This window comes from Acipenser ruthenus, chromosome 6 (assembly GCF_902713425.1).
Source record: "Acipenser ruthenus chromosome 6, fAciRut3.2 maternal haplotype, whole genome shotgun sequence".
Lineage (NCBI taxonomy): Eukaryota > Metazoa > Chordata > Actinopteri > Acipenseriformes > Acipenseridae > Acipenser > Acipenser ruthenus.
In genome coordinates, this window is record NC_081194.1 from 80,759,451 (window position 1) to 80,782,229 (window position 22,779).

The 22,779-nt window shown below is 36.7% G+C and overlaps 1 protein-coding gene across 2 annotated transcripts in view; it reads left to right on the plus strand.

Annotated features, from left to right (window-relative positions):
• The window catches only part of LOC117410974 (5'-3' exoribonuclease 2-like), a 44,212-nt gene extending 24,151 nt beyond the window's left edge, over window positions 1–20,061 (plus strand). The window contains exons 18-30 of one of the 2 annotated variants that reach the window (XM_059025887.1): window positions 1,091–1,198; window positions 1,385–1,474; window positions 1,706–1,778; window positions 2,351–2,434; window positions 2,858–2,955; window positions 3,147–3,226; window positions 3,460–3,516; window positions 3,929–3,997; window positions 12,833–12,961; window positions 13,767–13,873; window positions 16,003–16,066; window positions 18,523–18,700; window positions 19,342–20,061. In XM_059025887.1, the coding sequence (XP_058881870.1) occupies window positions 1,091–1,198; window positions 1,385–1,474; window positions 1,706–1,778; window positions 2,351–2,434; window positions 2,858–2,955; window positions 3,147–3,226; window positions 3,460–3,516; window positions 3,929–3,997; window positions 12,833–12,961; window positions 13,767–13,873; window positions 16,003–16,066; window positions 18,523–18,700; window positions 19,342–19,404 (1,200 nt within the window). In that variant the 3' untranslated portion in view covers window positions 19,405–20,061. Of the gene's footprint in view, window positions 1–1,090; window positions 1,199–1,384; window positions 1,475–1,705; window positions 1,779–2,350; window positions 2,435–2,857; window positions 2,956–3,146; window positions 3,227–3,459; window positions 3,517–3,928; window positions 3,998–12,832; window positions 12,962–13,766; window positions 13,874–16,002; window positions 16,067–18,522; window positions 18,701–19,341 lie in introns of those variants that run through there. The other variant, XM_059025888.1, reaches the window with a different exon arrangement.
• Window positions 20,062–22,779: the final 2,718 nt, after the last annotated feature.

Genomic DNA, 22,779 nt, shown 5'->3' on the forward strand with positions numbered 1-22,779 from the left:
TCCTCAAACGTCCAGTTTCTGTGTTTTTTGGACCAGGCAAGTCTCTTCCTCTTATTCTGCACTCTTAACAATGGTTTCTTTGCAGCAATTCTTCCAGTTAGGCCAGCTTCACGCAATCTCTTCTGAACAGTTGATGTTGAAACATCTGTACTTAAAGTGGCATTTAGCTGAGCTTGTATTTCAGGGGCAGTTAATCGCCGGTTTCGCAGACTTGTGACTCGAATGAACTTGTTCTCTGATTCTGAGGTCATCCTTGGCCTGCCTGACCTTGTTTGGTCCTCATGAGTGCCAGTTTCTTCAAATCATTTGATGGTCTTGGCCACAGCAATTACAGACACTTGCAAAGTTCTTACGATTTGTCTTAAAGATTGACCTTCATTTCTTAAAGTAATTACAGACTGTCTTTTTTTTCTTTGCTTAACTGAGCGTATTTTGCCATTTTCTGCTCCCTTACTTTCAGGAATGACAAACTTGTGCCTATGCTACCTATATTTTATAGTAATCATGGACCCTCAACTGTTAACAATAATTGGTGACAAAAGGTTAATTAGGTAACATGCTAGTTAACTCGGAGAACATCTAACAAAGACACTTTTATACTTAGGCCAGTGTTCTAACACCGTGTTATACACATTTCAGACTTTTCACTGACTTGGGCTTCAGACTGAAATCCCTTTGCTTTGGGTGACCATTTCATTGAAATTGACAAGATTTACATTTTCATTTAAAAATAAAATTTTTGAATGCAATTCACTAATGATTATCGGCTTATATAAGTACACATATCATATAATGAAATATTAAGTGTTTATAGGCAAGTTTATACAGTTAAAAGCACAGATAATCATGAAAAACCTGGTTTCAAGCAGGTGTACTCAAACTTTTGACTGGTACTGTATATAGATATATAGATATAGATATATATATATATATATATATATATATATATATATATATAGATAGATATGTAAAACACATTTCATATCACCATTATCAAGCAGTTGAGGGTCTCTTCAGGAAGTGGAATGTTGATTTACATCATAATATAAACATGATATTGCACATAAAACTTTGTTATATTTTTTTATAGGGATGTGCTTCATGGAAGTGGTATTTTCCTTTCCATTATGCTCCATTTGCCTCTGACTTTAAAGATATTAAGGGCATGTTTACAGAATTTGAGCCTGGCACAAAACCGGTAAGTTCTAGTATATAGATGCATTGTACACTATTCTTTTTAATGCTGTTTTTCATAATGAATGCAAAAAATAAATATGTAGCCGATTTACTATAAACGAATGTTTAGTATTGTATAGGGCTTTATATTTGTATGTATCTTTAATATAATGTGTGTGTGTGTGTGTGTGTGTGTGTTTCTCCCTAGTTTAAACCTTTGGAACAGTTAATGAGTGTATTTCCAGCTGCCAGTGGGAACTTCTTGCCTGTTTCGTGGCAGGCGCTTATGACTGAGCCTGTAAGTGAATCGAATGTTTTCTGGGCTTTGTTCATGTTCAAATGCACACAAAACTAACTGGTCCTGAGCATATTTAGTGGTGTGTAACATTCACTTCAAGTGAAATGGCTTTCTACTAATTAGGCATGCATTGCAATAAAAAGCTGAAAGTTGCATGCAGCATCTGCGTAACCTTTTCAAAGCTACTTCTCTGCTGTTCTGATCATACTTCTGTATAATCGATTTCCACAGAACTCCTCTATTATTGACTTCTACCCCGATGACTTTGCTATTGACTTGAATGGAAAGAAATATGCCTGGCAAGGTGAGTCTAAAGCCCTTCCTCCTCATCTTTTAAATTGACATTAGAATGCTTTCAATGTGAAGGTTTTTGGTATGCATTGTGAACTCACTCCTGGGCTAGTGTGATTTATTCCAGTAATACAAATACTAAATGGCACATGCTTTCTTTGCTGAGGGAACCAGTAAAGGGGTTAGCTATCTCAATAGTTTGCATATGAAGTTTGAATTATGATTCAGTAAGTCATTTCTAGCTTTTTGTTTTTCTTGCAGTAAATTACATTGAATTAGATTTTTTTTTTTCCTTGATGGTATTTCATTACAGTAGTCTTTTTCTCCTTCAGTTTTTTTAAATGTGCTTACTTCAAAGTACATTTGAGAGGTATTCAGGAATTGACTGCAAGTATTTGATGACAATCATCTCTTCAGTGTCCCCTTTCAGCATTTCATTGCATTCCCTGAATTAGGCAGAGTTTCAGATGGCTGTATGCAAGTCAATCCAGCAGCTCCATGCTGTTCTATTGAACTTTTCTTTATAAATTCTGTAAGTTCCTGTTACTTGCAACTGTTTGACTTGGTGTGTGTTTTGTTTTAAAGGTGTTGCTCTGTTGCCCTTCGTTGATGAGCGTCGCCTGAGGGCTGCTTTGGAAGAGGTCTACCCAGACCTCTCTCCTGATGAAAGTTAGTATTATAATCCATTCCGTGGACTCTGCAATCCATTAAACTTTTCAGTATTTAATGTGCCTGTCTTCCATTCTTGGATGAATCTTGAGAGAGCCAGCTGTATGCTGGATATTGATTCCCTGTAACACAATAATTCCCTTTGCTTGGTGGGTGATTGAATGACTATACATTTTGAATGATGCTTGATGCAAGAAGTAATGGAATAATAACATTGAAAAAACAGACTGCATCCTTGAACACGTTTTAAGTCTTTACAGTGAAAGGACTTGAGATGATACAAGCTGAATGTTATAAAGCAACCTTGAGGTATACAGTCAGTGGCTAGTCATCAATTTGCGCAAAACAGGTGGGAGGGAAAAGCTTTTCACGCAGTTAGGCCTTCACTATAATATGGTCACTGCCATTTCCTTTTATTTACAGTTAAAAGGAACAGTCTTGGAAGCGATATATTGTTTGTTGGAAAACACCATCCACTGTGTGACTTCATGAGGGAGCTGTACAGGGCTAATACCACAGAGGTAAACTTTTCAACATTGATATCTAGAGGGCATGCTGATATCAGAATCTGTTCATTTATATAAAGGTGTGTGTGTGTACATATCTATATCTATGTCTGTCTGTCTGTGTGTGCGTATTTATTTATTTATTTATTTATTTTGCATGATTTTTAAAAAACAAACCAATAAACTTTGTTTCTTCCCCCCTCTAGAGTGTAGACATACCTCCTGAACTGTGTCATGGCATCAAGGGTGCTCTTGATTTGGATGAGTATGCAATTCTTCCAGATAAGTAAGACATGTCTTAGAAAATGTCATTGCTTTGGGGAATAAATGTTTGCATTATATCTGTACTTTTACATTTTTATGCACGAATTAGGCTAATTTTGTGCGACCAATTCTGCATCTGTCTCTCTGCTATATCAAAGATTAAGTGAACTTAAACACCATATCTTTGAATTAAAATGGCTAATTGACAACAGTGTATGTGAACATATAAAAAAATACCAGTATTATTTCTTACAGGACAGTCAAGTCTCCTGTTCCAATGTTGAAGGATATTACTCGTAACAGTGTAATTAGGTAAGGACTGTATGCTCATCTTGAATGTTACTTTTAAAACTTTAGGAAAGTAAGTCTTTGTGTAACTCTTCACATATAAAGCTTAAATAAGGAAACCCGATCGACCAGTTTCTGTAAGGGAGGGGGGTGTGAGGAGGGAACAGGAGTAATTGCTTAATGTTGTCCAATGGAAAACTGCATATATGTAAATCCAAGCTTTTATCTTTTCTGAATGGTTTGTCTTAATTGAGTAATAGGGAATTGCAGGAACAGAAAGAAAACCTAGAAAGTTAGTCTGACAATAATTTCAGAGCCTGGCAAAGAAGACATTGGTAAACCGTAGCAGGCTATCAGTAAATTAAACAATACCGGCTTGTGTTTAAAAGGTTTATGCAGTGGTATGTTGGACATAAGAGGTATTCTTTCTTTCCAGCATAAGATTCAAGGACCCGCAATTCCAAGAGGGATTTGTTTTCAAAGCACTTCTTCTTCCTGGAGCGAAGTGAGTGCATTTTGTTGGTTCTGTTTGACCTCGGGGTGGGAGTTTTAAATAAACATATTTGAGTACCAGTGGCTGTGCACTACGAAGTTTGAGAACTCCAATCAATGGCAGAGTAACACATTGGAGGTTTATGCTGGCATCAATTGGAGGCTGTAAAACATAAAAAGTAAGGCAATTTTAATATGTATATAATTGATATGCAGAGTCATTGCATACTGCCCTAGCCTGTCTGCTCAAAATACATTTACAAGCACTGCTACTTTTTCACTGCTTCCTGAGTGGATAGCCTATAATATACTTTGCTGTAGTTTTCCCACTGCTGTAGCCAGTGGGGTCGTGAGTAGGAGTTGGTGATATCCTGACCCCTTGCATATCATTTGTGCAGACATGTCCACCCACTGCACCAGTGTTTGCAACCAGCTCATTCTGACAAATGTACATATTCAGGAGCAATCAATTAAAGATTAATAAGGAGTAATCTGCCACCACTTTTAAATTTTAAATCGCTTTTTGTATCGACACTTCCAGAGCGCTGAACACGAAACCTATGTTATAAAACATAGGCCCAAACCGTGGCAAAGGCCCAATAAAGATAAAGCCAAAACGTTACTAATAAAATACAATTCTACACTTCCAGAGACCAAGTTATAGTAAATAGGTGACTTGAAAAAAAAGTAAATGTACAGGCTTAAACCATTGCAAAGGCACAATAAAAGCAAGTCCTCAGGTTAGTTTTGTTGGGTTGAGCTGAATTTTGAGTTTAGGCCCATAGTTTTAAGAAGCACAAACCTGTGACGAGTCACGTGACGTAGCTGAGAAGATGGCTGCCTAACTCTCGAGCTCTGCGCTCCCATATCAAAAATCATCCTAATAGACGACTGTAAAAATAAAAAAACAGCTCTTGAAGACGTCTAAAACCCCTCTGACATGATGACTGATAAGCAAAACAATCAGACTGCGGCTACAAGGAAAAAAACAGCTAAACCTAAAAGTGCCGTTCAACCTCCTGAATCTGAACTGGAACAAGATGGCGACGCGGCTTCCACTTCACCAGGTCAGTCTGACCCCAACATTGTTGCTAAAGACATTGCGAATATATACACACTACTGAAAAACATCTCGGAGGATCTGAGCAGTTTAAACGCTATTAAAGCCTCTGTTGCGGCAGTAGAGGGGAAACTGTCTGATATAATGACACGAGTGCAGGGGGTCGAAAGCAGGATAGAAATGCAGGAGGAAACCCGCGAGGAAATCAAGGCCAATCCACCTGCATCTCAGTCGGATCTGGAAGCCCTCCGCCTTAAAATTGATGACATTGAGAATAGAAATAGACGTAACAATATTTGCTTTGTTGGATTTCCAGAGGGTGTTGAGGCAGAAGATATGATTAATTTCTTAAGGATAAATATTCCTACTATTCTGGATCTTGGGAAAGACTACAGTGAACTGGAAATGGATCGAGCACATCGCTCCCCGGGACCACGACCTGCGCCAGACCAGCGCCCAAGGCCTGTTATTGCAAGATTTCTACGTTTCCAAGACCAGGAATTAATCCTAAGGGCCGCCAGAAAGAAAGGAGAGATTCGTTAGAGAGGGCATCGAATATTAGTCTTTCCCAATTTGTCAAGAGCCTTGCAAGAAAAACGGCGACGATTTCTTCCAACCAAGAAACTACTACATGAGCACAACAACTACTACATGAGTACAAATTCGCCCTTCTATAGCCAGCTGTACTGAAGATTGACACAGAAGTGGATTCCCGACGCTTTAAAGACCCCGTCAGAGCTATGCAGTATGTGCGCTCCTTAATCTGAAAATAATTTGAATTTATACAGACAAACTTTTATGTCTGGTGTTCTGGTTTGCTCCCACCGACCTCGCAGTCTAGTAATGGATGTACTGGGTAAGCTCCCTGCATTTTTGCTTTGTTTGTTGTTTCTTTAAAAATATGTGTGACACTTTATTTGCTAAAATGACTAAGATTATATAGTAACAAATAGGGATGGGTTCCCTTTTTTTTTTTTCCTTTGGACATACTAGAGTGTGTAGCCAGCTGAGGACGCTATATATTACTGAATGCAGTATGTAGGACACTTCTGATTAACCTTTCTATAGCGTGTTTCTTTTAACCAACAAAAAACAGATGTTTTGCTACCAACGAGAAATCTCACGTTACTATTGTTAATTTGTGTGGTTGTCACCGCCTTTATTTTTACTATTTTTTTTTTATCATTTACAATTTCAGGTAGTTTCATACCTGTATTGCATCAAATAATATCGCTCAATGTATATTTTAAGCAGGGTCCTCCATCAACTGCTTGAGATCATCTTTGTGTAACATTCTTCTATTAATGGTTTGAAATATAAATGCTATACAATAAGAAATTGGGGTCAGGAACGGAGAGGAGCGGGTATTGGATACCAGCAATTTTGCAAATGCGCTAACTGTCTAAAATAGACTCGGGTCTAATAACATTATTCAGGGGTGGTTGTATTTAGTTGGAGATAAGTGGGGGTTGGGTTTTTGCATCGACAGTCATGTCAAATATGTTCAGTGGTTACAGTTACTCACATCCACAATGATTAGTCACTGATTTAGCGACTGAAAAATCCTAATCAGTTAAAAAAAAAAAAAAAAAAAAAAGATTTGCGGATTCTAATGGGGGCGTTAATATCGGGTTAGATTAATATGAAAACTATTTTGCGTCTGCTGCTTTGAGCGCATATGTCTGCATTGGGAATGTGGGAGCGTGGTCTGAGTGGTGGATCTCACCTGGAGAATCACGGACCGCATAGTTGCTAATTTAGTTGATTGTGTGTTTTTTTCTTTTCTTTTTTTTTCCTGCTTTGGTTGACTGGTGTGGTTGGGATTATCCTGCTCATGTTTCAGAGATCTACTTTCCTATTACCTCTCAATTTATGCAAGCCTCTAACTTAAAGGATAGTGGACTGGGTCTGACCTCGTGGAATGTGAAGGGCTTGAACCACCCCATTAAGAGGAAAAAAGTACTGTCCAACCTTAAGACATTAAAATGTGACGTGGCATTTTTACAGGAGACACATTTATTGGAAGGTGAGGCAAAAAAGTTATCCAGGGACTGGGTTAAACAGGTATATTTTAGTGTAGGCAGTGGCCTAGGGGTTGCAATTTTAATTAAGAAAAAGCTGCAGTTTAAGTTTATTAAAGAAATAAAAGACCTATTTATTTATTTCTTAGCTGACGCCCTTATCCAGGGTGACTTACAATTGTTACAAGATATCACACATTATTTTTACATATAATTACATTATTATTATGCTTTTACTACACATTATTTTTACATACAATTACCCATTTATACAGTTGGGTTTTTACTGGAGCAATCTAGGTAAAGTACCTTGCTCAAGGGTACAGCAGCAGTGTCCCCCACCAGGGATTGAACCCACAACCCTCCGGTCAAGAGTCCAGAGCCCTAACCACTACTCCACACTGCTGCCCTAGCTGAGATACAGGGCCACAAAATCATTCTAGCAAATATTTATGCTCCAAATGGTGATAATCCTGCTATTTTTGAAGATCTTGAAACCAAGCTAAGTGATTTGGGTCAATATCCAATTATAGCGGGCGGGGACTTTAATCAGGTGCTGGATCCAGTTTTGGATCGTAGTTCCCCATCAGCTTGCTGTGTGTCTAGGTCATTGAGTATTGCAGGGTATATGCAATGGTTTAGGTCTGGTAGATATTTGGCGCTTACAAAATCCAAAAGAAAGAGACTACACATTTTATTCTTTCCCCTCATAATGTATTTTCTAGAACTGATTTTTTTCTAATACCAGAATCTTTAATTCCACACTCTCGTGTACAATTGGGAATATTGCTGTCTCGGATCATGCTCAGGTCTCTCTTCAATTGTTTCCCTTTATAAAACCAGACAAATCACCAAGGTGGCGGTTTAATTCCAGTCTGTTACAAGAAGAAGAATTTAGGAATGCTCTCAAAGCTCAAATTGATCTTTACATAGAAACAAATGTATCCTTTTCCCCCTCTGCTCGAGTAACCTGGGAAGCAATGAAGGCTTTTCTGAGGGGCTCTGTTATCCAGTACTCTGCACGGAAAAAGAGAGCTGCTGCAGTTAAACCATTAGAAATTGAAAAAGATCTGCAATGTGCTGAAAGTAGCCTTTAAACAAAATATGTCCCCAGATAATTTGAGGAAATTAACAAAGTTAAAATACGAATATAATTGTTTTCTGACAAAAAGCTGAATTTACTTTATTTAGGGTCAAACAAAAGTATTTTGAGGAGGGGGATAAGGCAGGACGATTACTAGCTTGTTATATCAAACACGGAGAGGCAGCAGCAGTGAGATCTCAGGAAGGAAGTCTTATGACTGGGTCACGTGACATTAACAAGGCTTTTAAAGAATTTTATTTGTTTCTATACTCCTCTGAAGTAACTGCATATAAGTCTGTAATGGAATCCTTTTTTAGCAACCTAAACTTGCCCAGGCTAGAGGACCATGATAAAGAGCTCTTGGATGCTCCTATAACATTATAAGAGGTAGTGGAAGCAATTGGGAGTTTACCCTCAAACAAAGCCCCGGGTTTAGATGGTTTCATAGGGGAATTTTACAAAACTTATAAAACAGAATTGGCTCCCTTATTATTGGATATGTTCAGGGAATCATATACAGGGAACTCCCTGCCATCCACTCTGTCGCAGGCACTCATCGCGCTCATTCTTAAAGACAAAGACCCATCTCACTGTTCAAGCTACAGACCCATTAGTTTAATTAATAACGATGGGAACATTTTTATCAATTTTTTTCTGGATAAAATCATGACAAAACTGATTCACACTGATCAAGTGGGGTTTATTAGAAGTCGATGTTCATCCGAAAACTATGGAACCAATTAATTCGATAACTATGTAACCAATTTTTGTGGAATGGGAAACACCCCAGACTCTACTTGAAAAAACTGCAGGGGCCTGTAGATAATGGAGGGTTGGGCATTCCTAAATTAATATTCTACCACTATGCATTTGTGCTGCGACACATAGCACAATGGTCCACTCCCCTGGAGGGGGTACCTCCTTGGTTTAATATTAAGAGGTTTGCCACTGGCTTCCTCCCCCTGCTTAATTCTATTGTTAGTAGGCTATCTCCGCTAGGTCAGACTCATCCAATTTTATCTTGCGCTCAACAGGTATGGAGGAGGGTAGGACAAATATTTGATAGACTCAGCAGGGATCTGGATGAACCCCATGTTATGTATTGGTAAATCCCCCCTTTTTGTGGAAAGACATACGTGTCCTGGGAGATTTATACGAAAACAATATAATAAAATAATTTGAAATAATTAAAGATCAATTTGGTTTACCACAATCCCATTTTTGGAAATATCTACAAATTAAAGACATGCTGTGCAAAGTATTTGGCTCGACCTCTAATCCACCTAGACACATGGAGACCCCGTCCAGGATCTTTGAGAGATTCAGCAAGGGGCATGAAGCTTCTTTCTATTGTGCTGTGCTTCTACAAAAGTGAAATACATATAGTTTGGCATTACAATCAGTCTGGGAGAAAGATTTAAATATATCCTTTACTGAAGAGGAATGGGCTAATGTCCTAATAAGTATAAAAATAATGTCAAGGGAGTTGCGAACCAGGCTTGTAACGTTTAAGATCTGACACAGCTTCTCCTGGACCCCCGCCAGGTTACATAGGCTGGGTGTAAAGGACTCCCCAGACTGTTGGAAGTGCCTAGCAGAGGTGGAGACTCTAGTGCATGCTGTGTGGGCTTGCCCACGGATTCAAGCTTTTTGTGCTGGGGTCCATGACATTTTGCAAGATGTTGTTCAGGCGAGTATTCCTTTCTGCCCAAGACTTTATATTCTCGGGGATCCTTCTAGACTGGAACATCTTCCTACTCAGGATGCAGACTGGATTCAGACTGCCCTCTTGACTGGGAGGAAACTTCTAGTGGAGGGGTGGAGGTCTGCCAATGCCCCTTCTGTGCATGAATGGCAGCTGTATTTGAGTAATACTGCAGCCTATGAACAGCTTTCCTTTAAGCAGGTTAACAAACTTGAAAAAATTGAGCAAAGGTGGTTTAAATACATGACACTTTTCAAACTCCCTTGAAAACCTAATCATACCAGATGACAGCCGCAACCATGTGAAAGCTTGCATGTTTAAATTGAAATTGTTGTGAAGGAGATTGATGTTTTAGAACCATCCAGGAAGCAGGGTTTAATTTATTTTTAATTTGTATTTTCATCTTTTTATTTTATGTCTTTATATATATATATATATATATATATATATATATATATATATATATATATATATATATATATATACACTGTGTGTGTATATGTGTATAATATTATATATATATATATATATATATATATATATATATATATATATATATATATATATATATATATATATATATATATATATATATATATATATATATATATATATATTATTAGACACACATACACAGAGCCTTGCAAAAGTATTCAGACCCCTGACCAATTCTCAAATGGTACATTTAAATTTTGCTCTGTTTGATATTTTATTTTAAAACACTGAAACTCAAAATCAATTATTGTAAGGTGACATTGGTTTTATGTTGGGAAATATTTTTAAGAAAAAAAAAAAACTGAAATATCTGAATACTTTTGCAAGGCACTCTATATATATATATATATATATATATATATATATATATATATATATATATATATATATATATATATATATACATGTTAAAATACTGAAAAAAGCACAAACTTGCTGGTCAGTGCATCAGTATCAGACAGAAACCGATCTTCTGTCTCGCTTTCCAAATCTAAAATGGCACCCGAGACCCCAGCTAGAGCAGTATTTGGCAGTTCTAGGTTGTGTGCGCGCATCCTAATCTGGACTCCATTTCTCTCTTGACTTGTTGTTTTTTTGCATATCTGAAAGAAACTTAAGCATTTTAAATCAGGGATCAAGAGCATCTGTTGGCACTTGTACAAATCGTTTTAAGAAACAATTCTCCAGTTCAGTTTTGATCACGGTTTTTGTTTGACTAACAGCAGTTGAATCACTTGTTGCTGGTTTTTGTTTGACTAACAGCAGTTGAATCACTTGTTGCTGGTTTTTGTTTGACTAACAGCAGTTGAATCACTTGTTGCTGGTTTTTGTTTGACTAACAGCAGTTGAATCACTTGTTGCTGGTTTTTGTTTGTCAACCAAGTTTGTGATGACAGGTAAACTGCTGAAAGCATAAGAGTGCATTCACTGCTGAGATACCGTGTATCATTCACTGCTGAGATACCGTGTATCATTCACTGCTGAGATACCGTGTATCATTCACTGCTGAGATACCGTGTATCATTCACTGCTGAGATACCGTGTATCATTCACTGCTGAGATACCGTGTATCATTCACTGCTGAGATACCGTGTATCATTCTCCATTGGGGACAATTAAGTGGCCAACCAACTTTCTCGATGCACAAATAATACGGTCAATCTCCTTTACTGCCAGACCTTTCGCGAATTGAACCTCCCAGCACTTAAGCCCATTTTTTCTGTCATGAACAACATATTGGTGGCGTTCTCTGTAAATACTGCAACTATTTGAGAGGGGATCGCAAAATCAGTGACAGTATCCTCTAGGTGTTGATGTAGATTCACAGCAGTGTGGCTCTCTGCAATCAATTTTGTAGCTAGAAGTTTAGTTTGTAAGTTCCACTCACCGTCTATGTAGTGGCAAGTTAGTCATGTATGACTTGTTTGCTACACTTGTCCAGGTATCTATTGCCAGAGTAAGAAGTGTCACATTTTCCAGTTTGGACTCTTGCGACATGGCACCTTGTACTCTGGTTCAAGGGTTCAAGGTAACACAGCAGTTCAACAAAAGGTTTGTCTTCAACAATACTGAGTGGACTCATTTCCTGTACAGGAAGCTAATTACCTTGCTTGTTGTTTCATCCTTGCGTTATTGTGTTGGCGGAGTTTGTTTTTTTGCAGTCGGCGATGGTCTTCTGGCCGTTATCTGGTTCTCTGTGTGCAGCACGCAGCTGTTTCACATGCCCACACAAACTGGTGGACCACCACGATAACCAGGTTGCTTTGTGCAGAGTTTACATTCTGCAGCATTTTGTTTTTTAAAGAAATCCCTCACTTCTGACTGAACCCTTTTTCCATTTGCCATTATTGAAACGGTCGTGCAACTCCTGGTAACACGGTGAATCGGCGCTAGACAGAACACGTTGTGATGCGGATTTCTATTTTCTTTCAATGATTTCACTTCTGGTGGACGCTTAACATTTAAATGTTTTACCTTTGATTGCACAGATGAAGCAATTATTACTTTGCTAGTTTAACTGTTGTGCAAATTCTGGCAAGGTGGTGCAGTATATCGGTGCAATGCAAAACTCATTGTGATACGCATTTCTCATTTCTGACGGACATTTTGTTTTTGTGTTCGGATACATTTAAAAAATAATTTGTTTGGTTATTTCCCACCACTAAGTTATAAGCAAGTAGTTATCTGGTAACAAACTCCTCATCCCTCTTCCTAGGAAGAGGAGTACATTTCGGGGTTCCATTCTACTTCGTCTTGCTCATTAAATTGATTTTTTTTTTTTTTGATTAATCTATTCAAGGATAACAAGATATTTAGTAAGTAAAGGGTCTGAGAGGGAAAACGGGCAATACAATCCGCACCCTAGTCTTGCTTATATATTTATTTGCTTTTTTCTGGTGTGTGCTTTTTTTTTATTAAGAAAGCCAATATTATAAAACTGTCTTACCACATTTCCATTTTTCTACTCTCCTCCCCCTTTTTAGACTGCCTCCAAAAGTGCTGAAACCTGGTGACTGGGAGAGGTCCGGCAGGGGTTCCTGGAGGCCCCAGCTTGGCTTCAATCCACACAGGCAGCAGGTCCACATGGATCAATCAGCATTTAGGGCATTGGGGTAAGTGGCACTCCAGTCATAATGTCATTGCTTACACGGTTATGTATTGAGACCAGTAACACTGTACCTTGTAACAGAGGATCCACTACTGCCATTCACAAAAGTGGATTGTGATGTACCGATTGAAATTGTATTTACTGGAACATTGGAGGGGGAGGGGCATAAGTAACTGAGCTGTACAGGGTGAGAATTCTGAGCAACTATGCTTTTTTCTGTTTACCCTGATCAACTTCTCCATAGCAGAACTGAATGCCATTCAGTATGTTTTCCCTGAGCAGCTTTGTTACTTAACCCAGTATTGAGAATTGATTCTCAACAGTATGACATCAGTGGCTTGTAATCAGCAGATATCTTCAGTTTACAAACCCATGCAAGTTGCATAAAAATGCATTGATTACAGGAACAACAATGATGATGGTGAAAGTTAGTTCTAGGTTAAACATTGTTTTTAAATATTTTTTTAAACCAATATTCCAAGCCCCATAGTACTGTAAATAATTTTCTAGGTAGTAAAACGGTAGAATGCATTTGTTTCAACCATCACTTAAACATTTGTTAATTTTTGTGTGATGTCCATTGTACAATAATCAACCCTGGTTTAGGAACAAAAACAACCATGGTTCTTCTTTTTGCTTGGGAACACAGTTCAAGCAGTATTAGTTTGAAAATGTGTCCTGGCACTTGTGTGTGTATATTGCAGTGATTAGTATTCTGTGCTGTTTCAATATTTGTGTCAATGCAGGAGGATATAATGTATAATTTAGTTTTCCCCCTCCTCCAACCCCCCCACCCCCACCCCCTTTAGCCACAATATGTCCAGAGACAGACAAAGAGGCGTTGTCTACAGCAGTGCTCCACCACTTGGAGCTTATAACCAAGGAAGGGGGGGCCAGCTACCACCCTCTCTGCCATGTAAATATGATTTGAACTACCTTCTCCTCTCTTTATACACACGCACACACAATAGCTATGAAGCCTGGCATATATCTTTACTGAGTCAAAGGACTCATGTAGGGAGTCTAGTATGGTAATGTACTCTTCTGGAAGGGCAATGCGGTCAATCAAAGGCTGCCGTCTTTGAGTCCCTGTATTGGGTGTTTCCAGCAGGTCTCTGATTTGACATTGATGTGCCAATTTGCAGTTGATGAATAATTGTCTGGTTGCGGATAACTTGTGAGTCAAGTGTGTTCTGGTGGTACTTAATGCAAATAGGATATTTGGTTTCTGCGAATCGGAATACTATATATGATGCGTGTCTGCCTTTCATTTCGGTGGCAAACTTGCCAATTAGCTGTGTTTTGAAAGCCGATTTTTGATTAGTGCAATCAGTAAACACTAAGGCTTCTCCTTGATTTGTCCTACTGATTAGATGAGTTGTCACTTGAGAAGTTGTTGGAGATTTTAATTTATGGCCTTATAGTCCTGAAAAGTACAGTAATTGCCTGCTCCATTTTCTGCAGTTTAGTACTTCTGATTACAATTCACTGGTATTGTAAGTTCTTAACTTAATTGTCATCAGTGCTTTAGTAGAATACTTGTAAAAACAGTTTGCTTTTTTCTCCTTAAGCATCAAGGAAAATATTAAAGAATTAGAATGATAGGCTAGATGTTTTTGACTCATTCTAAATTAACAAGATGTAGCTCTAAATCATGCTAACTACCAACTCCAAAAGCCACTGTAAACCATTAAGAAAGCACTATTATCCTAACCCATTGGGGACCTAACTAATGGCTGGTGAAAATCAATTTGTGGAGATCAAATTTATAAAGTACTGTAAATCCTGTTGATGGAAGGCTGGTAATCATAGCCTCACTGGGCAGAGGTGTTGCGCAGCAATATGGGTTAATAGCTGTTGGCTACAAATACACTTCCACTTGACACTTTTAAACATATGCAACATACAAATCCTAAGGTTATTCCCTTGACAGAATATGCACTAGATCTTTTTTTTTTTTTTTTTTTTTTTTTTAAGTAACTATTCTTTTTTTTTTTTTAACAATTCTGTGTGCATTCATTGGGCATAGTGGCAGCTGCTGATTTGATTTAAAATTCATTACCAGTCTTGTACTGCAAATAAAATAGTATTTTCGTCAATGTATATCTGCCATTGGAGTAACAATCATAATGTGTGGTCCATCAGCTGTAGATTTTATTACCGACCTGTTTTCCAGGATTTTATTTTATTTTTTTCCAATTAAGTTTAATGAATTGTCGTGGTTTTTTTTATAAATGGATTGGATTTAGATACCATAAAACCAAACCTTGTGTGGCTGGACTTAAATATAAATAAGTCTTCTGACTTACTGATGAAGTTACGTTTGTGATATGTGGTTATCACAGCTGCGCCAGGATGTGTCTTATGACTCCCTTGTTTTTTTTTTCTTTTTTAACAAACCCTTTAGCAGAATGTTTAAATGAAGTTCACTTCTGTTTTCAGGGACCTGGTACCCTGTGTGGAAATGTCAATGCTTTCTTTCACCCCCTCCCATTGGCCTGTGTCTGGAACCAGCTGTTTTAATTAGGTCTAATGAACACATAAGCTTGTTAAAGATAATCACACGTCAAAGAAAGAAAGGATTTCAGCTTACATGGTGTGTCCTTTTGTGTTTCGTTGACCAGGGATCTATTGGCTAGTTTTTGTTGTAAACTACACTGTTTGCCTGTTAAGAAGAATAACACACATCGAATTGTAATTCCTTTTGTAAGATTATTGTGGTTGTTGATAAACAAACTGGTATTACGAATGACAAGAAGTGGGTGGTCTTTACCACAGTCTGTGTCCTGACAGTAAACTGTCTTGAAAAAGTACTTCAAAATGGTAGTAAAAATGTGCTTTGAAAAGAAAGAAATGTGCCTTGCTCTGCAGGGTAAAATTAACATTTAGGGAAAAGTTAACACGGAAGCATGTTTAAACTTTCTTTAGAATGTAATAGACTTTCAAATCTTTACTTGCATTAAGTACTGTAACATCAGTAATAATAACATTGGTCAGTCACTTGCATGTTTTAAATGTTTTCTCTCTTTTTCTCCTCCTTTTCAGATTCAAGATCGCAGCAGAGCTCTTTGCTTGGCCCTTCTCCTGGATATAATCAACAATATCCCAGGTAGGAGAGGTTAATCACTTTCCTTTCACAATTGGGAAAGTACGCATGTCATTTAGTTGTGGTGTTTATACACTCATCTCACTTAAGTCAACTTTTAGAACCTAACAATTGAATTGAAAACCAATAAATATTTGTTTTTGTCCAGACAAACTAATGTCAGTGCTGCTCGTAGTTGGAGGGTGTGGGAGGGTGCATCATTTCTGTGTCTGTGTGACCAGTATGATGGTAAACATCCCCCAGGTTTTAAGAGTTTCCTTTTAAATTATCCAGTCAGCAAAATGCGGTGATGCTTTTCCAGTTCCTTGGCCTTTTCTTTTATTGAAGCTTTTCACTAACCCAAGAAATGAAGGCCTAGGGCTTAGATCTGTATTAGATTTTGGGCAGGCTAAACAAATTTCTTTTAAGCAGCTTCGCACAGCTTAATGAGGCATAACTAATGGTGTTCTACCTTTTATCCCTTCCGTACTGGAACCACCGCATTAGTACAGACCCGCCATTGATTCTTGCTTCAAACCTCTTGAAGTACTAATCAGCTTCTTTTGGTACAACTTTTGAGGCCCAGCAAGCCTATTGTGGGTCAGTGTCACTCTAGGTCAGTAGTTATTAGTGAAACTGAGAACAGTTTCTTTAACTACTTACTGCTGAACTTCATTAAATGCATAAGGAACTCAGAGGAGGATTACAGAATGTGCAGCCCTATAGTGGCAGGCAATGGGAAGGAATGTGACATGGTTTCATAATGAGGGATGCATGTGTGTGTTATTTATATTTTATTTTTTTAGTATTGGTGTACCCCTTATTGCTAAAATAAGGCAAACTAGAACATTTTATTTCATAGAATTCTGTTAATTGCTTTTTGAGTTGTATAACCCTTTGAAATGTCATTGCACAAATGTAAGTTAACTTAGTAGTAATGGATGGTAGTAGTAGTAATATTTTGCAGTAGAACATTAATTGTTGCCCATGGTATGTTAAGAGCAAAGAATCTTTTAGTATTTTTTTCTTATTTTTTGCAATTATGTAGCAATATGTTAATTAAAATAAAGTCTTTCACGGCACTTGCCAATCCGAAGTATCCTTTTGCTGTGTATTCAAAAGCGGCACTTCTGTGTTAATCATTATACACAGAGTGTGACTGGGGGAGGATCCTTGGCTGCAATTTCACAAAAAAGAAAGGAATGCACATGGCACCTTTTTTCAATCTTGTGTGCTTGTCTTTTAAGACAGAGCATATCTTATCAAGGATTGGTCCAACTTTGACCCTGGGAGACTGTGTTTGTTTGCTAACGATGAAAGCTTAGAATTCAGCCCATTGCAGTTTGAAATGCTAAAACCGCTGGAAGCTGTTGGCAGAAGATGCTGGGTATTGGTAGTATCAATTTTGTACTGTAGGTTTCTTACTTCTAGGACTGCGTTCCAATGAACTATACACAGATGGATAAGATGGTTTTTAATCTGAAATGTATTTATTTTTTTTGTTGGCTTTTAAATAGTTATATTTTATAATGGATTTAGCAACCTTTCTAGCTTGTTTTATTGCAAAGGAAGAGCTATGGCCAAAAGGTTTGCATCCCCTAGAATTTTAGGATTTAGACATAATTTAGATATTTTATTTAACATCATATAATCAAATAAATTACAAAATTTATAGTGCAAGTATCTACTGGAAGCCATAGTAGTTATAGCTGTGTTGTATTTGTGCTGTCCTCTAGTGTAATGCTGCTCATCTTAATGGAGAAATATTGGTATGGATAGTGGCATGTATGAAGCTTGGTGCTTTAAGTTTGTCTTTTATTTTATTTTGTGCTCATATAATTTTATTTATTTGTTAAAGCATACCTTTATTGCTAGAAATGTGGGTAAAAAAACCTAGCTTTCTAATTGATGTTGGATTGCTGTTCCCATCTGGACTGTACACCAAATGCCAGTCAGTCCATGCCAATTAGTGCTTATGTTGCTAGGTCACCGTGGTCAATTGAAAACTGCATCAATGGAACTTGAAAAGGTTTCTTCCAGATCAGACCTTCTGACATATGAAGTAGAATAATGGATGGGAAAATACAGCCAAGGCCCCTAGCCTAGATTCAAAATACTCTGCAGTAAGAATTCATTTACAACCTGCAATTAACTGGAAAGAATAGCCTCCAAGGAAGTGTATGGACATTTAGAAAATAAAGCCTCATTCTCCTGTATCACACGTTTACTTCACTTGGATTGTGTAAAATGTAGTGCTTTTTTGTTTTGTTTTTTTAAATGTACACCTTTTTAGTCACAATTGTATCCCTCAAACTATAGTAAATTACCTTTTCAAATTTTAGTCTCAAATTTTGCAAAATAAGCGAGACTAAGTATTTGTGTCTTTTCTTAATGCTGATTTAATTATTTATTTTATTTTATTTTATTTTAAGTTAAATGATCAGATATGTGAATTTTTTTGTTTTGTTTTTGTATTTCAGAAATTATGGTAATGAGTCTTTATCGGGTTGGAACCAGGTGATGCCGTCACAAGGTTCTGCCTTCCAGCAAAACCAACGAGGAGGAGGAGGAGGAGGAGGAGGAGGAGGAAGTGGCGGCGGCGGCAGCAGCAGTTACCATAAACGCTATGAAGATGGAAGGGGTCACAGGGGAAGACAGGTAATGCAGCTTCCATGTTGCAGATCTACTGTTGTGACAGAGTTGGGGAACAAAACTTCATTAGCCTGTGAATGTACTTCTTAACTTGGCCTACAGGATAGGTTTATCAACAGCATTAAGTAAGTGTTTGATGAATTACAATACAAGTTTATCTAGTCTAGTTTAGGTAGAAAATGTGGAATCGAAACCATTCTGAAAAATAACCAGGGTGTGTGTTTTTTTTTTTTTTTTTTAAATAATTGATCCTTCCTTAAGTGATGTGTATTGTGAAACCTGATAAAATGAGTCTTGGTCTTTTAAAAGGATTTTTGTAGTTGGTATGAATCATGTTCTTTTATACAGGACATCAGTAGACTCTTTTTTTGCATAATGCATAAAAAGAGAAGAACCACCCCTTCTATTTTGAGATTAAACTAATAGTGTTGGGTTGGGGGGGGGGGGGGGGGGGTTAAAAACTGCATCTCCTGGATTGTAGAGCATGTTGTAAAAACGTATCTATACATTAAACACTGCCAAGAATAGCACAGTATAAATATGGCACAAGCTGATTTCCTCCTAATGGTTAGTGTACTACCTGCATGTTTTACAATCTAGTATTTTGTTTCTGGTATTTCATTGCTGTTTTAATTTGTATTTTTTAGGGGGACAACTCTGAGAGGAAGTATTCTCAGCCACCCACTTCAGGAAGATACACTTGGAATTAAAGGTGTTTGAGTATAACATGCAGGGTCTCGAAGCAACAGTGGATAATGAACAGGATTAAAGAAAATATAACGTGTTATAGATTTTGTTTTTTTCCCAGTAATTTTTATTGTCATTTTTTTTTTTTTTTTAAAGATGTAAAAGTACTATTCTCTGCAGTAAAGATACAACAGGATAGAAGAATGTGGTGTGTGTCTTTATTTTCATTGCATCTGTGATTTTCAGTGCAGTCTCGTAATTTTCACAGTGCAATTTTTCTGCTTGCTTTTTGTTTTTCCCCTCCATGAAGTTGCTCTGCATATCCCTCCCCCTGACCCCCACAGTGAAAGATGGCACCTAACAATACTTCACATTGCTGAACCATGCCTCTTTTTAGATATTTTATGGAAGGTGGAGGGGGGACCCACAGAATGTAATTGGGTGTTGTTTCTATTAAATTAAGAACTACTTATAAAAAAAATAGTGTTACCACAGATTTATTTTTCCTTCCCTCATCTGTGGTATAACATGTTTTATTGCACAGAATGTACTGCCACATGTTATATTTAAAGAAAATATCAACGGCCTACATTTCCAACTTCAGTAGGTTGGTGCAAGAAATATGCATCTCTGTTTAACACCTCTGTGGAACAAAACTTCAATAAAATATTCCCCATGAATCTAATGTCCTGTTTTTATTTATTTATATTGTTATGGAGTGGTGTATTTAAATTGTACTGTTTTAAACTGCCATGTGGGACCAGATGGGGCAGAACTTGTAGCTCAGTACTAAGCAAACTCTCATGTTCAAGCAGTTTTTGCAATATATTTCAGCTAAATCGTTCTGAGAGGAGTTCACATGGTCCTGGATGTTACACATGTGCTCAGACCTTTCTGTAAAAGCAGACCACCTTGGTTTATGATTTTTTTTTTCTTTTTTTCAGCATAGTTTCCCAGAATTACTGAAAGTCCTGTGTGAGTGTGTACAGTTCTGTTCCAGTTAAAATTCAAACAAACAAAAGATAAAGTGGTGTATGTCATTTTAAAACAAATGGCTGTTTATTTGTAGGTGAAGACCAATTGGGACCGTCATTTCCCTTGTTTTAAGAAAGGTCGAACTTAACGGGAGGCTGCTAAGAAATAAATAAGAGAGCGAGTATGCTATCCCATCTTCAATGCAGCACGATAGTAGCCAGGTTACATTGTTTCCTTGAATACTACAAATAAATTCTGCACTTTTAAACTTAAAAATAATAATAATAATAATAATAATAATCTGTTGGCATACCCATCGAATAGTTTAATGGGAAGGTAGAAAGTATTATATTTGTGCATCACGAATACAGTTGGCCGAGTTTCTATGCATTTGTCTCATTTAATTATAATTGTTTTGTCTTGGCATCAAACGGGATATATATATATATATATATATATATATATATATATATATATATATATATATATATATATATATATATAAAATTTATTTAAAAAAAAAAAACGTTCTTCAATGTAACATACATTACTCTTTTGGTAAATGTATTGGCTTTACTGTACATTCAGATAGTGATTTGGAAAGTAAAATCTGAAAAAACCTATAACGATATGCCATAATTTATCATTGTATATGCGGGTAAATATTTATTTTTGTTTGTTTTGTATGCTTGAGTTGGTGTCAGAACCGTGAGCGCCCTTACCAATTAAAGCTAATGCAGAAACTTAAGTGAATACTGTGATTTATTTACATAAGTAACAGTATCAAAATATTGATTTGGTCATCCTGTGGTTTGGGATGTGTGTCGCATATGTCTATTGTAAATACCCTGGACAAACAATGTTAACATATATACAGCACCCATATCGCTGGGATTCGGGTCATGTGCTTTAAAATCAAAAATCGACCTAATAGTCTATAAAAAGCATGTTAATTATGACATTTGCTGCAACTATTCGCATATATTCTTGAAATGTATCTTTGTTTACGACTGTAAGTCGCCCTGGATAAGGGCGTCTGCTAATAAATAAATAATAATATATGTTTTGATTTACAGTATTGTGTTAGTCATTCCAGCCCTTTGCTTGGGTTTTTGATTTACGTCATCCTTTTGGGGGAAGCGGGGATGAGTTTCCGAGGGTAAACAAACATTTCTTATTTGTGGGGAGGATTTTTGTTGTGTGTGTAAATAACACGAGACAATAAAATTGCAATTAGCAGGTATAAATTACTTGGGCTATTTGAAAATCTGCTTTCCTGTTTTACACTACGCATATACCTTGTATAGTTTAATATCAAATGCTTTAAAATTGGTAATCAATAATAATAAATGACAAATGCAATGAAGTAAAAACCACGTTGAACTCGTTTTCTTTGTTTCTGCCGCCTTGCCGCGTCTCAAAGTTGGTCATAATAATCTACAAGGAATAATGATGAAAGTAAAAAATAAAAAAAAGGATGTTTTCTGTCGATTTACAATCTACCATATCTTTATACAGGCTACTATATATATATATATATATATATATATATATATATATATATATATATATATATATATATATATATATTAACTTAATTCTCTATGGAGAAATGTTTAGCAAGCCTATACATTCACAATCACAAATGAAATTAAGTAGTGCACAGTTGTATTTATGATTGTAAATCCTAGGTATAGTAGGCCTATTGAAATGGCTGCTTCAATGTGTGTGGTGGGTTTGTTTACAGTAGGCTACGTTTTGAACTTTAAATTCGACAAACAGTGCATCGTGTACTTCACTATAAAACCAGGTGCTTAAGAATTAAAACAGAAGTCTTGTGGATGACTTAAACCAGCATGTTTTAATTGTGTTCCACTATAAAGACGAGCACAAACAAAAAAAAACTTAACAAAATAAACGTTAAAGTATACATTGGTTTTAATTTGTTGCAATACATTTATGTTTAATTCCTAAATATGTGAGTTAGTTTATTGAGTCAAATGTGTATAGATAGGCCTACCCTGTGACTTACAAAAGCTTTTTTTTTTTTTTTGGTGAAAATACAAAGCGTTTTTAGTCTTGCAATCTATAATAGGCTTGTAAAATAATCACGAAATACACAAGAGTGAATTTGTATTTCACCTGTTTGCTTTTATTTCTTCAAGGCGTTTTTCATTTGTAGACTGTGCTAATAAAACATTTGAAAGTAACTTGTTAGTGATACAATCTTATTTTATAAAATAAAGCAAATACACTTACCCTTTTAATATACTCCCATTGACAGAATACATTCACACTTATACGATTATGTTCAATCAATCATAACAAGCTTACGGTTGATTGGAAGGTTAAGGTTGGAGAATGTGTACCCGAAGCTATAACATTAAAATTAAAACGAAGAACAATTAATTAAAAAAAAAACA